We start from the raw sequence: 14681 nt of genomic DNA, 5'->3' as shown, positions 1-14681 counted from the left end.
GCTCCACATCTACACTAGGAAAATGGATCATTTTCGAAAAGGTGATCATGCGCACAAGCTTTCTCCTGACCCAGCCTCTCTCTCTGTCCCCCGCTCCAGGAACAGCAGGCCTTGGTGTTCCAGATGATGCAGCAAATCCAGCAGAAGAGGGAGCTGCAGCGGCTTCAGATGACGGGCACCTCCCAGCTGCCCATGACCAATCTCCTGACGGCCACCTCCGCGCCCCTCCTCCACTCGAGCGCCACCGCCCTGATGACCTCCGCCGCCCCACCCCCGCCCAGCAGCAGCTCCCTCCTGGCATCTATCTCCCCCCAGCAGCTCAACCCCAGCAACAGCCTGATGGGGACCCCGACAGCCTCGCCCCTGAGTGCTCCCGGGAACAACCTGATGGCTGCGGGGGCAGGGGTCCCGCCGGTCCTTTCTGCACAAGCCAACCCCTTCCTCACCCTCCAGGCAGACGGCAGTGCCCAGAAAGGAACGGTGTGTAAATCGTTAGAGCGTGGCGCACACTAAGAGGCGGGCTCTGTCCCAGCAAGTTTGCAGTCTCAATAGGGGAAACTGAGGCAGGATCTTGTCCATCGCTCATGACACCTCGTTGGGGCAACACCCCTTCTCAGGCAGAGGCAGATGATGATTTTTGAGGCCCTGGACCAGAGAATGTGGGGGGGGGCTTCCGCATCTCTTCCGCCTGCCCTCCCTTCCCACCCGTGCTCCTGCCAGGGAAATAGATTCAGGGGCTTGCCCGGCTCTGTCCACCCACACGGTGCTCCTACCAGAGCTGCAGGATCCCTGGGTGCGTACAGCAGGTCAGGGCACGGGGGCACCCGTTTTTCCAGATTCCCCCCATTAGCCAGGCCCTGTTGGCCCAATACCTAATCCACCATTGTTCTCAGGTGCTGACCTTGGTGGCTTCCCATGGTACAATCCAAGGCATTGCCTGTTGTCACACACACACACACACAAGAGTCGGGCACAGAGAAAGCAGCCCAGCATTATCTGTTGTCAGAGACACACACACACACACACACACAGAGTCGGGGCACAGAGAAAGCAGCCCAGCATTGCCTGTTGTCACACACACACAGAGTCGGGACACAGAGAAAACAGCCTGGCATTGCCTGTTGTCACACACACACACACACACACACACACACACACACACACACACACACACACACACACACACAGTCGGGGCACAGAGAAAGCAGCCCAGCATTGCCTGTTGTCACACACACACAGAGTCGGGGCACAGAGAAAGCAGCCCAGCATTGCCTGTTGTCACACACACACAGAGTCAGGGGCACAGAGAATGCAGCTCAGCATTGCCTGTTATCACACACACACACACACACACAACCGGGGGCACACAGAAAGCAGTCTGGCATTGCCTGTTACACACACACACACACACACACACACACACACACACACACACACAGAGTCGGGGGCACACAGAAAGCAGTCTGGCATTGCCTGTTATCACACACACACACACACAACCGGGGGCACACAGAAAGCAGTCTGGCATTGCCTGTTACACACACACACACACAGGGGCACACAGAAAGCAGGCTGGCATTGCCTGTTACACACACACACACACACACACACACACACAGTCGGGGGCACACAGAAAGCAGCCTGGCATTGCCTGTTACACACACACACACAGTCGGGGGCACACAGAAAGCAGTCTGGCATTGCCTGTTACACACACACACACACACAGTCGGGGGCACACAGAAAGCAGCCTGGCATTGCCTGTTACACACACACACACACACAGTCGGGGGCACACAGAAAGCAGCCCAGCATTGACTGTTACACACACACACACACAGTCGGGGGCACACAGAAAGCAGCCTGGCATTGCCTGTTACACACACACACACACACACAACCGGGGGCACACAGAAAGCAGTCTGGCATTGCCTGTTACACACACACACACACAGGGGCACACAGAAAGCAGTCTGGCATTGCCTGTTACACACACACACACACACACACACACACAGTCGGGGGCACACAGAAAGCAGCCTGGCATTGCCTGTTACACACACACACACACACACAGTCGGGGGCACACAGAAAGCAGTCTGGCATTGCCTGTTACACACACACACACACACAGTCGGGGGCACACAGAAAGCAGCCTGGCATTGCCTGTTACACACACACACACACACACAGTCGGGGGCACACAGAAAGCAGCCCAGCATTGCCTGTTACACACACACACACACAGTCAGGGGCACACAGAAAGCAGCCTGGCATTGCCTGTTACACACACACACACACACACAACCGGGGGCACACAGAAAGCAGTCTGGCATTGCCTGTTACACACACACACACACACACACACACAGTCGGGGGCACACAGAAAGCAGCCTGGCATTGCCTGTTACACACACACACACACACACACACACAGTCGGGGGCACACAGAAAGCAGTCTGGCATTGCCTGTTACACACACACACACACACAGTCGGGGGCACACAGAAAGCAGCCTGGCATTGCCTGTTACACACACACACACACACAGTCGGGGGCACACAGAAAGCAGCCCAGCATTGACTGTTACACACACACACACACAGTCGGGGGCACACAGAAAGCAGCCTGGCATTGCCTGTTACACACACACACACACACACAACCGGGGGCACACAGAAAGCAGTCTGGCATTGCCTGTTACACACACACACACACAGGGGCACACAGAAAGCAGTCTGGCATTGCCTGTTACACACACACACACACACACACACACACAGTCGGGGGCACACAGAAAGCAGTCTGGCATTGCCTGTTACACACACACACACACACACAGTCGGGGGCACACAGAAAGCAGTCTGGCATTGCCTGTTACACACACACACACACAGTCGGGGGCACACAGAAAGCAGTCTGGCATTGCCTGTTACACACACACACACACACACAGTCGGGGGCACACAGAAAGCAGTCTGGCATTGCCTGTTACACACACACACACACACAGTCGGGGGCACACAGAAAGCAGTCTGGCATTGCCTGTTACACACACACACACACACACAGTCGGGGGCACACAGAAAGCAGCCTGGCATTGCCTGTTACACACACACACACACACACACACACACAGTCGGGGGCACACAGAAAGCAGTCTGGCATTGCCTGTTACACACACACACACACACACACACACACACACACACACAACCGGGGGCACACAGAAAGCAGCCTGGCATTGCCTGTTGCCAGAGTCAGGCCCCCAGACCTGAGAGTCCAGGGATGGGATCTGCTAGGACAAGGCCCCGTCCTGTTGTCCTGGAGACAGGCCGAGAAGGCGCAGCCTGGCAGAGCCCATGCCAGCATCAAGGAGCCTGGTGAGCCAGGCCCAGGGAGGTCGTTAGCGCAAGGGTCTCTGCTGTGTCCCCGTTGGGAGAAGCCGGCTGCGTCCCCCTGCATGGCCAGGCTTCCTCGGGGCTGCTCCTGGGCGGGGCTGCCTGGCTGCTCCGTGCTGACGACTCTCTCCTCTGTCTCTTTTTTTTTAAAGAGCATGAGTGAAAAGGGGGCTGCTCTCAACCAGGACAAGGGCTAAGCTTCCCCAGCAGGGCAGCGGCCAGCTCCTCGCTGCTACAGGAACGCGGCTTCCCACGCGCGCGGGACTGGAAACTTTAGCGCAATGAGCACAAGGCTTCTGAGAAGGGCTTCCCGGCCGCGGGAAGTGTCGGGGGGGTGCTTTAGAAGACAACGTCTCTCTGGCCAAGGCCTGGCATCGGCTGCCCTTCTACGAGGAGCGGTGGGGCAGGGGGAGATTCCCGCTGGTTGGCTCCTTGGCGCATTTGCACGACGTGAAGTGAACCGTCTCCTTGCTCAGCGGAGGGAGAGACGTCCCCGGTGCTCTGCCCACGCCGGTGTGTGCATGTGAGTGTGCGTGTGTGCGGCCTCTTGGACGGGGCCCTAAACCAAGACCCTAAAGCATCCTCGGCCAGGGCCGAGGTGGACGGGTCGTCTCTCATTTTCGGCACGGCCCTCGGAGAGCTTGTCGTGCCCTCCTGGGGCTGCCAGATCTGACTCCGCTAAGACAGTGGGGCACGGGCAGGGCGCAGTCGGGGCGGGGGGGTCTGTTCCCTCCGATGGGGAGATGAAGAGGATGTGAGCTGTGAAAACCCTCCCCCCGACCTACCACTGGGACTTCCCTGCAGCCTGTCACCGTACGAGACCTCACGGAGAGGTTCTTCCCTCAGTAACCACCACACATGGCCGCCCCACCGGACCTACACCCACCGCGGGAAGACGTGAGTGGCAGAGCAATGGAAGGGGACTGGCGTTACGGGTGATTGCCACCTTCTTACCCCAGCTGCTGGGGGGTAACTCTGCCCTTAAAGACACTACGGGGACCTCCGTGCCAGCTGCAGGGCAGACGCCAGCTGGTCCGCGGGGTGTTGTCTCTTGCACATGAGACGCAAACTCCTTCCTCTCGGCCTGTCTCTTGTTCTCTCCTCCCAAGATCTACAGGCCCGGCATTCCCACTTGGAAAGGGCTCGCCGCTGGCTTGCTTCCTGCCTGCCCCACTGCAGGGCGGGGTGTTCAAACCAGGCTGTCTTCTCTCAGGGCTCAGAGGAGGCAGGTGCACCGGGGCCCAAAAATCTGGTACTTCTGTTTCCTTCCCCATGCCCCGGATGCAAGCGGCAGAGAACGTTTTCCCGTGTCGCTGGCATGAGGTGGCGCAGGAACCAGTCTTCCCAGCCCAGGACATCTGCCACCTCGCTGCTTCGTGCTGTCTAGTTTTAACTCCACCTTGAGAGCCGGGTCTGTGACAAAGAAACTTAGTTCCTCCAAGGCTGGACAAGGCAGGGTTTTTGGAAGGTCAGGCGGGGGAGTTGCAGGAGGGGGAATCGGCGTCAAACGTTTGAATCCCCCCGTCCCGCTCAAATCGACATCTCGTGGAGGTGGGGCGTGTGTGGGTCTGGCAAGACTCCCACGACGGAAAACGCGGAGGGTCGTCGAAATGTTCGCAGACCTTCCCGGAGACAAGTTGTTTTCAGCACAGTCCCACCGCCTCGTCTGGTTTGCACTATTCAAATTTGTCAGCGGTGGGGCTGTGCTGATGCCAGGGGGAAAACTCCTCCCCGTCCGACCCCGTCCACGAAACCCGTTTCCCGTTTGTTCTTTGGTTTCATTTTAGACATTGATGCCCCAGTGGTTGAGCAGAACTAAAAGCAAAGAACGCGCCCCCCTCCCCTTGGTTTCTGTCCGGGGAATTGGGCAGAACAATGCTCTCTGTTTCCAAAAACTCCTGGTTTGAAAGCTGTTGTTTAACAACCTCAAGAAGCTCCTGGGAAGATGGAGACGGCAGCTAGAAAAGTGAAAACGGAAAATAAAAAGCAGATTTGCTCCCTTCCCTACGGTCTCTGCAGCATGGACGCAGGTAGGAGAGACTGGAAAACGTCCATCGGCCTGCTACACTTTCCAAATTGGAACACTGGAATTCCATTGTAGACTCCCCTGAGTTTGAGTATTCTTTGTTTGACCCGTCCCCTGCGTTGCACGATTCTGTGCCTGCACTTTTTCGTGTGTAATTTTTCCCCCTTTCCCCTGCCACCAGGGGGGCTGCATCCTGCAAGCCATCCCCTCGGCGATCCTTTTCCGCCTGCACATCAGCTGGTCTGCGCTGATCTGGCGTGTGCGGACGCAGTTCAAGGGGGCTTGCGGCAGGATCCTGCCCGTGAAAAACTGCACATGCAGAATTACAATCTCAGAGGCTGTGCTGAAAACCAGCCCCGAAGTACCCTCCTAGCTGCTGTCCTGGGTTTGTCCAGTCCTTTACTGTAGAATTCCACAACTGGGTTGGCACCTACCCCTGTTAGGTAACAACCACCATTAACACAGTGTGGGGGGGAGCATTTATCTCCCTCCCCCCTATTTCATTCCAATCAGGCTGGCTGTGTCTACATTGGCACCCTTTTCCGGAAAAGAGTGCCAATGTAGACACAGCCCCCATGTCTAGACTACAGGCTTCTTTCGGAAGAAGCTTTTTTCAGAAGAGATCTTCCGAAAACACTTCTTCTGAAAGAGAGCGTCCACACTGCAGAAGTGCATCAAAAAAGCAATCTGCTTTTTCGAAAGAGAGCATCCAGACTGAATGGACGCTATCTCGCATATAAGCTGTGATTGCTATGGATGGCGTAGCCACCAGGGCACCTGTGCTTTTCCCTCTTCTTCCGAAAGAACTCCCTCTTCCCCGTCCATACACGCCTTTTTGCGAAATAGCTCTTGCAAAAAGGCTTCTTCCTCATAGAATGAGGATAACCAATGCCAGAAAAACCCTTCTGTTCTTTTGATTTTCTTGAGGAAGAACGCAATTGCAGTGTGAACATTCCTCAAGTTTTGTCGGAAAAATGGCCGTTTTTCTGACAAAACTCTGTAGTGTAGACATACCCTCGGTTCTAGTCACGATGCAATGAATTCATTCTCCAGGACAAATGAAAGTGAATCCATGGAGTCTTTTTCCCAGCCAGCATCTCCTTTAGTGTTGGTTCCATTCAGGGTCTGGTTTGGTGAATTCCTACCTACCCCGTGTGTCTTTGACACATCTGTTTTTGTGTTGGCGTACCAAGCCTCGTAGCTTTGTAGATCAGACGTGGAAAAGGTTGAGTATAATAGGAGAAAGGAAGAGACAGATAGCACTTAAAGAAAAGATTTCTGTTCTCTTCCAAGAGCACCTGGTCCCTTTCAAATAAGCTCCTTGATTAGTCCTGTCAGGAGATTAGGATGAGTCAAAAGGCCACTTTTAGAAGGTTGACATTAAACTTTGGGTCTGCGTGAAAAAAAAGAAAGAGGAGAGAAAAGATATAAAGCTAAAGATTATCTGTGTTTTTGGTTGCACTGGGGTACACGGTTCTTTACCCATTTTAATGCTAATGTCACATTTAGTATGTTGCATGTGTCCTTTTTTATTATTAAATAAAAGAGAAAAATGTGTATATTTTTGGCAATTTAAGGTAATGTAGCTAAGATCTATTTTTTTCACGCTGCTTGACTGTTCTTTATTATAATAAATAATATTAATATTAATATTGAGGATCTGTTTGATACATTTAGGGTTTCAGAACTTAACTGAGGAAGGGGATTGTGTGTTGGGCGGGGAGGGGGGGGGGAATACAAACATGTCTTGATTGCCATGAAAGCTACCGACAGGGTCGGAATGATCCTCATGAAAAGGAAAAAAATGTTGCCCATAATTCATTTTAAGGTTCCATTTCTATAGATGTTTTAATAAATGGGTTAATCAATTGTAATGAGGTGTTTTAAAGTCTAGTGAGTTAATAGGCTACTTCAGATATTTCTATAGCACCTTCTCCTGATGTGTTTATAACCCTCTCTAAGACATACTATCCATGTTTATTACACACACCACTTAATTGTTTCTTGAGTCGTACCAACCATTGCTAAATGAAACCTTATTATAAAATAGGACCAAAATGTTATGTCTGCTCATTGTTAATTAAAAAAAAATTGAAGGATGAACTTTTCAAGTGCCGAATGGGATCTTTGGGGATGCGATCCTGTTGAAATCGGGGGTGGCTTTTGCGGGATGTGATCCTATTGAAATCAGGGGGCGGCTTTTGCGTGGATTTACAGAAAGCCCCCGATTAAAGAAAACACCGAGGCAAATGCAGGGCGGCATCTGGACATGTCTTTAACGTCTCACAGAGCTGATGGAGTCAAGGGGACTTAAATGCACCTGTGTACGTGCTGTCCTGCAGATGGGACGCTGTCTGGGAGTGAGGCTTTCAGCAGGGCTAGCCGGGTGCCTTGGACCTGGTTTCCATGGACGCTCTGCCGCGTGCAGCTCCAGGGGAGGCGATGGGGAGCTGTGAGTTCATGGCATCCTCGAGAGAATCAGCTCTGAGGTATCTTAAAATTGGGATCCCCCAAATGGAAGCACCCAAAAATCGCACCCCCTTCTTGGAAAGGCTTGAGCTAATTAACTGACAAGAGGTGAGGGAAAGAGTGTCCAAGTCTTGTCCCCTAGGAACTGGGAGCGCAGTTTAGTCATGTGGTCTTGAGATTGCAGGCTGACCCGGACCCCTGGCTGGGGCGGGAGACAGCCTGAGCTCTGACCTGGTCCCAGGTGCCGGAACCTTTGTGGAGGGCCCTCCCTCTCCACAGCTGGTTTCACTGGCAGGGAGCCAGCCACCCTCTCCTGGTGCGACAGCAGCCCCTGGTGGACGAAAGGTGTAATTGCACCTTATTCTGCAGGGGGGGAAAAATCTGGGGGGGGACATGAATTCTGCGCATATATTTCTTTTGTTAAAAAGGGGGGGGCATCGCCTCCTGCCCTTCCCCAACAGCAGTAGCTACCTGCGCTTGAGATGGCTTTGTGAAACCAGTAGGGATAGACATCAAACAAAACCTTGGCCGCCATACAAAACTGGCCCTTCCGCCTGATTTCCCAAAGGGTCCTACTTCCACTTAGGCAGTGAAACAAACAGACCAGGCGTTCCAAAGAGCCCTGCACGTCAGGGGCTCAGCTCACTTGAGATCTGGCTGCTAATTGAGATGCCTGCGAGAGGATTGGTCTTAGGAAATCTGGCGCTGAGGGTGGGGCGGAGCCCAAGCATAATCAGCCCCATGTCAGAACCAGGGATGTTAAATGGTGTGTAATTAGCTAATCAAGGAGTTGGAGTTTCCATCGATTAGTCGATAAGGGGGGAAACCCCGGGAGCTCACCCCACTGTGGGTCTGCCTTTTAAATGTATTAAGAGACGCCAGGCAGACGTGCAGCGGAGGGGCGGGGGGAAGACACCACGTGTGAGCTGGGAATCAGCTGTCCCAGCTCCCGCCTGGTCCCAGCTATGCCTCTGCCTCCCCTGCCCTTCCCAGCATGCTGGGGGGACCAGCTGGCTCCCCCCAGCACCAGCTTGTACTTCCCCGCTGCTGCCTCTGATAGAGGCAGTGGGGGGGGAGGGAGCAACTAGTCAAGTCACCACTCGACTACCCGATAAGCTTCTCAGGTAGTTGATTAGTTGACTAGTCACTTACATCCCTAGTCAGAACAGGACAAATCTCACAGCTTGAATGTTGGAGGACAGTTTGGATCCAAACACTTGTGGTCCCCACTAGGGATGTAAAATCCCAGTTAAAACGTTAACCAGTTAAATGGAATGTTAAACATTCCGGTTAACCGAGTTCCCACAGGCAGAGGGCTACTGCAGCCCAGCTGGGCCGCCAGTTAACTGGTTACCCATTAACACCCCTAGTTCCCATAGCATTCATCTTTCGGTGGTAATAAATTAGCCCCTCTTTACCGTAGGATCCAAGCACCTTGCAACCTGACATGTATTTTCCTCCCAGCACCCCCGTGAGATAGGCACGGCTATTATCCACCTGGTACAGATGGGAAAACAGAGGCACGGAGGCTCCCAGAAGTTTTGGCATTTAATCCCCGTTCATTTAAATGGGAGCGAAGTGCCTAATATCTCCGAGGATCTGACAGGTGCTGGAATGAGGGCTGTGAAGGGGGGCCGCAGCACCCCCTGGCTTGAAGTGAGTTCCAGTCTATTCAGGGTTTCCAGGTTGGTACCACCGCCTATAAAGCATTCCTGGAGAAAGTCCCTAAAACAGTGTGCCATATTGGGGTGCTTTAGTGGGAGCATTACCAGCAGATTGAGGGAAGTGATTATTCCCCTCTATTCGGCACTGGTGAGGCCACATCTGGAGTATTGCGTCCTGTTTTGGGCCCCCCGTTACAGAACGGAAGTAGAGGCATTGGAGAGAATCCAGCGGAGGGCAACCAAAATGATTAGGGGGCTGGAGCTCAGGACTTATGAGGAGAGGCTGAGGGATTCGGGTTTATTTAGTCTCCACAAGGGAAGAGTGAAGGGAGATTGGATAGCAGCCTTCAACTCCCTGAAGGGAGGTTCCAAGAGGCTGGAGAGAGGCTGTTCTCAGTGGTGGCAGATGGCAGAACGAGGAGCAATGGTCTCAAGTTGCAGTGGGAGAGGACTAGGCTGGAGATTAGGAAAAACTATTTCACGAGAAGGGTGATGAAGCCCTGGGATGGGTCCCCTAGGAAGGGGGTGGAATCTCCATCCCTAGAGGTTTTTCAGTCCCAGCTTGACAAAGCCCTGGCTGGGTTGATTGAGTTGGGGTTGGCCCAGCTTTTAGTGGACGGTTGGACTTGATGACTTTCTGAGGTCTCTTCCAACCTTATGATTCTGTGAATCTATGAACTCATGCAGCCAGCTCTAGGGTGGAGCACAGCAGCTGGTTAACATCCCACAGCTACACTACACAAACGGTCTGCGACGTATTCATTGAAACGAAGGGAGAATTTTAGAGAGGCAGAACCGCATTGGACTTTACCCAGTATGTCAGGGTTAACACTTCTATTTTTCTTCTTCTAACTGGAATAATTGCTCTCTGGCTAGGTTATTCTACAGCTGCCAACAGCAGGGTATCGTGCACCTTGCGGTGATACAGCTGGCCAGTTGGAAACAGGGTTAGGTGCATGATCCATCTGATCTGGTACAGCAAGTCCTGTGTCTCTAATGGAAAATGCCTTTGGGGTCTGTCATAAACACAAGAGGCAGCTCAAGCGGCATTGTGCTACCTAAAACCATTCCGGGCCACGGGATCACTCCTGACATCGGCCTTAATTTGGGAAAGCACACACTTCATTCTCACTGATTTCAGTGGCACTTACTTCGGGGTTGTCACCCTGCTGGGGGAGGTTTTCTACAATCGTGGGTGAGGTCAGAGAAATAGCTACTAACGGCCAAAGCCCATTTGCTTCTTTTTCTCCAGTGTTGGGTGATAGGAAGGAACCATCCGTTTCACACATACAGAATGGGAAGCGACTGGCTAGGAAGGAGTCCTGCAGAAAAGGGATCTAGGGGTCAAAGTGGACCACAAGGTAAATAGGAGTCAACAGCACGACACTGTTGGAAAAAAAAGCAAATGTCATTTTGGGCTGCATTAACAGGAGTGTTGTGAGCAAGACACAAGAAGTCATTCTCCCGCTCTACTCTGCGCTGGTTAGGCCTCAGTTGGAGTATTGTGTCCAGTTCTGGGCACCACATTTCAGGAAATATGTGGAGAAATTGGAGAGGATTCAGAGAAGGGCAGCAATAATGATGAAAGGTCTAGAAAACATGAGTTGTGAGGGAAGACTGAAAGAATTGGGTGTGTTTACTTCGGAAAAGAAAAGACCGAGAGGGGACATGATAGCAGCTTTCAAGTACCTAAAAGGGTGTTACAAGGAGGAGGAGGAAAAATTGTTCTCCTTAACCTCTGGTGATCAGACAAGAAGTAATAGGCTTAAATTGCAGCAAGAGAGGTTTAGGTTGGACATTAGGAAAAACTTCCTAACTATCAGGGTGGTTAAACACTTGAAATCTCCATCTCTGGAGATATTAAGAGCAGGTTAGATGCACATCTGTCAGAGATGATCTAGATGTTGTTTGGTCCTGCTGTGAGGGCAGGGGACTGGACTTGATGACCTCTTAAGAGCCCTGCCAGTTCTAGTATTCTATGATTCTATGATACCTTGTTCCCTATAAGCTGGGTGCTTGGGCGGCCACCCAGGAGAAATCCAAGTGTCACCCAGCTGATTAACAGAGTGCCCCAGAGTGCCTGTTGTAGCTAGTTCTCTGACCTCACCCACAATTCAAGAAAACCTCCCCCATCAGGGTGACAACTCTGAAGTAAGTGCTCAAGTGCCACTGAAATCTGCATGTGTTTCTATTGGTAGTGCACATTTGCACATGCCTTAGTGCGCATAACAAAATGTGTTCTGCACATGCATGTAAAAGAATTAGAGCGGGACCATTGCTTTGACCCCTATTTTCCAGGCAAGCACTCATGAGAGAAAAGCGTGAACAGAGGAGCAATGCCCTGCCATGTTTTGTCATCTGATTCCTCTGGAAAATGGCAGGGATTAATCCAGCAATCTCCCCGTCCCCTTTGTTCTTAGCCATCTGCGCTGGTTAAATCATCGCAGCTGTCAAAAAGTTACATTTTCCCCATGGTAAATATTACAAAACCAAAACTGCATTCCCTTTGATGCTTAGAACATTCCTGTAAAGGGAAGTGGATGAGGCTAGGGTAGCAAACTCACTCTTCAGCTTTTGTGTTCCGCTTCGGGAAATTGGCAGAGCTCACGGAAAGCACCGTGGGAGGATGTTAAAATGAGATTTTTCTCAGGGTTCATTAGGTCAGCAGAATCCCTTCATGTAACTATAGCCGTGGAGTTCATTTGGCTATTGCATTGAGCGGCTCTAGCATTACAAAAAAATGACAGCCAAAGCCCACAAACCCAAGCATTTCAGGTCCTGGCTCTCCTGTAAGCACCTATCAATGGATTCGTTACGGGCTCCATTGAAAAATGAACATTCCAATCTGATCCAGCAACGTCCTTAACTTTCAGCTCTTGAGTCATCCCGTGGGAGTCAACACGGCAGTGTCCACTGAGCAGAGGAGGAAAACAACCTAGGATCAGGGCCGGACTATGGGGTGGGCTAGCCGGGCAGCTGCCCAGGGTGCTAACTCACAGGGGGGGCACCCGGCTCCCAGTGGGCTGCAGCGGCTGCCCGGGGCGGGGGCCATGTTAAGCCCCGCAGCACCACCCAGCAGCTCCCTTCCCCCGCGTCCGCAGGGTTGTCCAGGCGCAGCCCGCCCCAGGTGGCCCCGGGCCGACTGGGCAGTGCATGCGCCGTGCGTCCACCCACGCGCCCCGGGGGCGGGCCCACGCATGCGTCATGCGCCCGGAGGCGGGGCCGTGCATCCCAGGGGCAGGCCTGCGCACCTGGGGCCCGGGGCGCCAATATGGCTCTGACCGGCCCTGCCTAGGATTACTGACTCCCGATCCTATTAATTATTATCTGTATTTCCATAGCTCCTGGGACCACTTGTCCTGGAGCAGGCCTTCCCGTGCCAGGCGCAAACCCCGAACACAAAGTCCCCCTGCCCAAAGTGTTTACCTGCTAACTTTTAGAAAAGAGAAGAGTGATGCACAATGGAAAAAAGAATCCCAACGATACGTACAAAATGATGGGGACTAATTTAGCTGTTACCACTCGAGAGAGATCTTGGAGTCATTGTGGAGAGTTCTCTGAAAACGTCCTCCGTGTGCAGCAGCCATCAAAACAGCAAACAGAACAAAGGAATCAATAAAAAAGGGATGGAGAATAAGACAGAGAACATTTTATCGCCTCTATAAATCCACGGTACGCTCACATCTCGAACACTGTGTCTAGATGTGGTCGCATCATCTAAAAAAAAACCCCTCTTGGCATTGGAAAAGGTTCAAAAAAGGGCAACAAAAATGATCAGGGATTTGGAATGGGCGCCATATGAAGGGAGAGTAAAAAGACTTGGACTTTCAGCTGAGAAAAGAGGAGACTAAGGGGGGATATGATAGAAAAGCATGACTGGTGGGGAGAAAGTGAATAAGGAAAAGTTAGTGGCCCTGATCCTAGGTTAGCATGTTTGGCTGTTAACTGAAAGGTTAGTGGTTTGAGCCCACCTAAGGATGGGTGACAAGTTGCTATTTTGGGGACTGGACTTGAAATCCCTTCCAGTCCTAGTATTCTACTATTTATTGTTCCCATATCATAAGAACTAGGGGCCAGCCAATGAAATGAATAGGCAGCAGGTTTAAAACAAACAAAAGGAAGTATTTCTTCACGCAGTGCACAGTCAACCTGTGGAACTCCTTGCCAGAAGATGTCGTGAAGACCAGGACTTGAACAGGGTTCCAAAAAGAGTTAGATAAATGCATGGAGGATAGGCCCATTAATACCCACCTACCAAGACGGGTAGGTATGGTGTCCCTAGCCTCTGTTTGTCAGAGGCTGGAAATGGGTGACAAGAGAGGGATCACACCATGAGCTTTCGTCAGTAAAACCCACTTTATCAGATGAGTCGGATAGAGTGGGTCTTACTCACGAAAGCTCGTGGTCCTATCTATTTTGGTTAGTCTCTAAGGTGCCACCGGACGGCTCACTGTTTTTAAAGTTCCAGCCTAACACGGCGATGCCCTCTGAGGTTTTTAAGAAAAGAGGCACCCGAAGGAACCAGAGGGGTGAGTACTCTTGTGCTTTGACCAAACCAATCCAGTCAGAAGCGAAAGCTGGTCAATTCAAATGAGAAATAAGGCGCTTAAAAAAAAACCCCAGGGAAGATGGTAAAACATTGGAACAAACTACAGGGAAGTGGGTGCATCTCCCTTTGCTGCCTTAAACTGGGCACCCAAACTTTGTGCTCAGACAAGGTAGGCGGATCCTGAAGTTAAAAATCTTCCACAGCTGGATGGCCCCCACATCAGGTTCTTGATTTCCTACTTAAGCACCTACCAACAAGGGGAAACTTCAGGTGGTAGGCAAGTTAGTCTGACGGGATAAACTTAAAAAACAACAAATGGTCTGGTAGACTATTATAGACTAACAAAACACGTAGGCTGTGTCTAGACTGGCAAGTTTTTCCGCAAAAGCAGTTGCTTTTGTGGAAAAACTTGCCAGCTGTCTACACTGGCCGCTTGAATTTCCGCAAGAAAACTGACTTCCTACTGTCTGAAATCAGTGCTTCTTGCAGAAATACTATGCTGCTCCCGTTCGGGCAAAAGTACTTTTGCTCAAAAGGGCCAGTGTAGACAGCTCAGATTTGTTTTGAACAAA

General features: G+C 51.8%; 1 protein-coding gene across 4 annotated transcripts in view; it reads left to right on the top strand.

The window, feature by feature from the left end:
* The window catches only part of MLLT6 (MLLT6, PHD finger containing), a 101118-nt gene extending 94041 nt beyond the window's left edge, over positions 1–7077 (top strand). For all 4 annotated transcript variants that reach the window (XM_075911431.1, XM_075911432.1, XM_075911430.1 and 1 more), the window contains 2 exons: positions 100–480; positions 3554–7077. In XM_075911431.1, coding sequence (XP_075767546.1) covers positions 100–480; positions 3554–3598 — 426 coding nt within the window. In that variant the 3' untranslated portion in view covers positions 3599–7077. The remainder of the gene's footprint in view (positions 1–99; positions 481–3553) is intronic.
* The last annotated feature ends 7604 nt before the right edge of the window (positions 7078–14681 follow it).

The sequence above is a fragment of the Pelodiscus sinensis genome, chromosome 29 (genome assembly GCF_049634645.1).
Source record: "Pelodiscus sinensis isolate JC-2024 chromosome 29, ASM4963464v1, whole genome shotgun sequence".
Classification (NCBI taxonomy): domain Eukaryota; kingdom Metazoa; phylum Chordata; order Testudines; family Trionychidae; genus Pelodiscus; species Pelodiscus sinensis.
The sequence above is the reverse complement of the archived record's forward strand: the minus strand, read 5'-3'. Positions and strand labels throughout refer to the sequence as shown.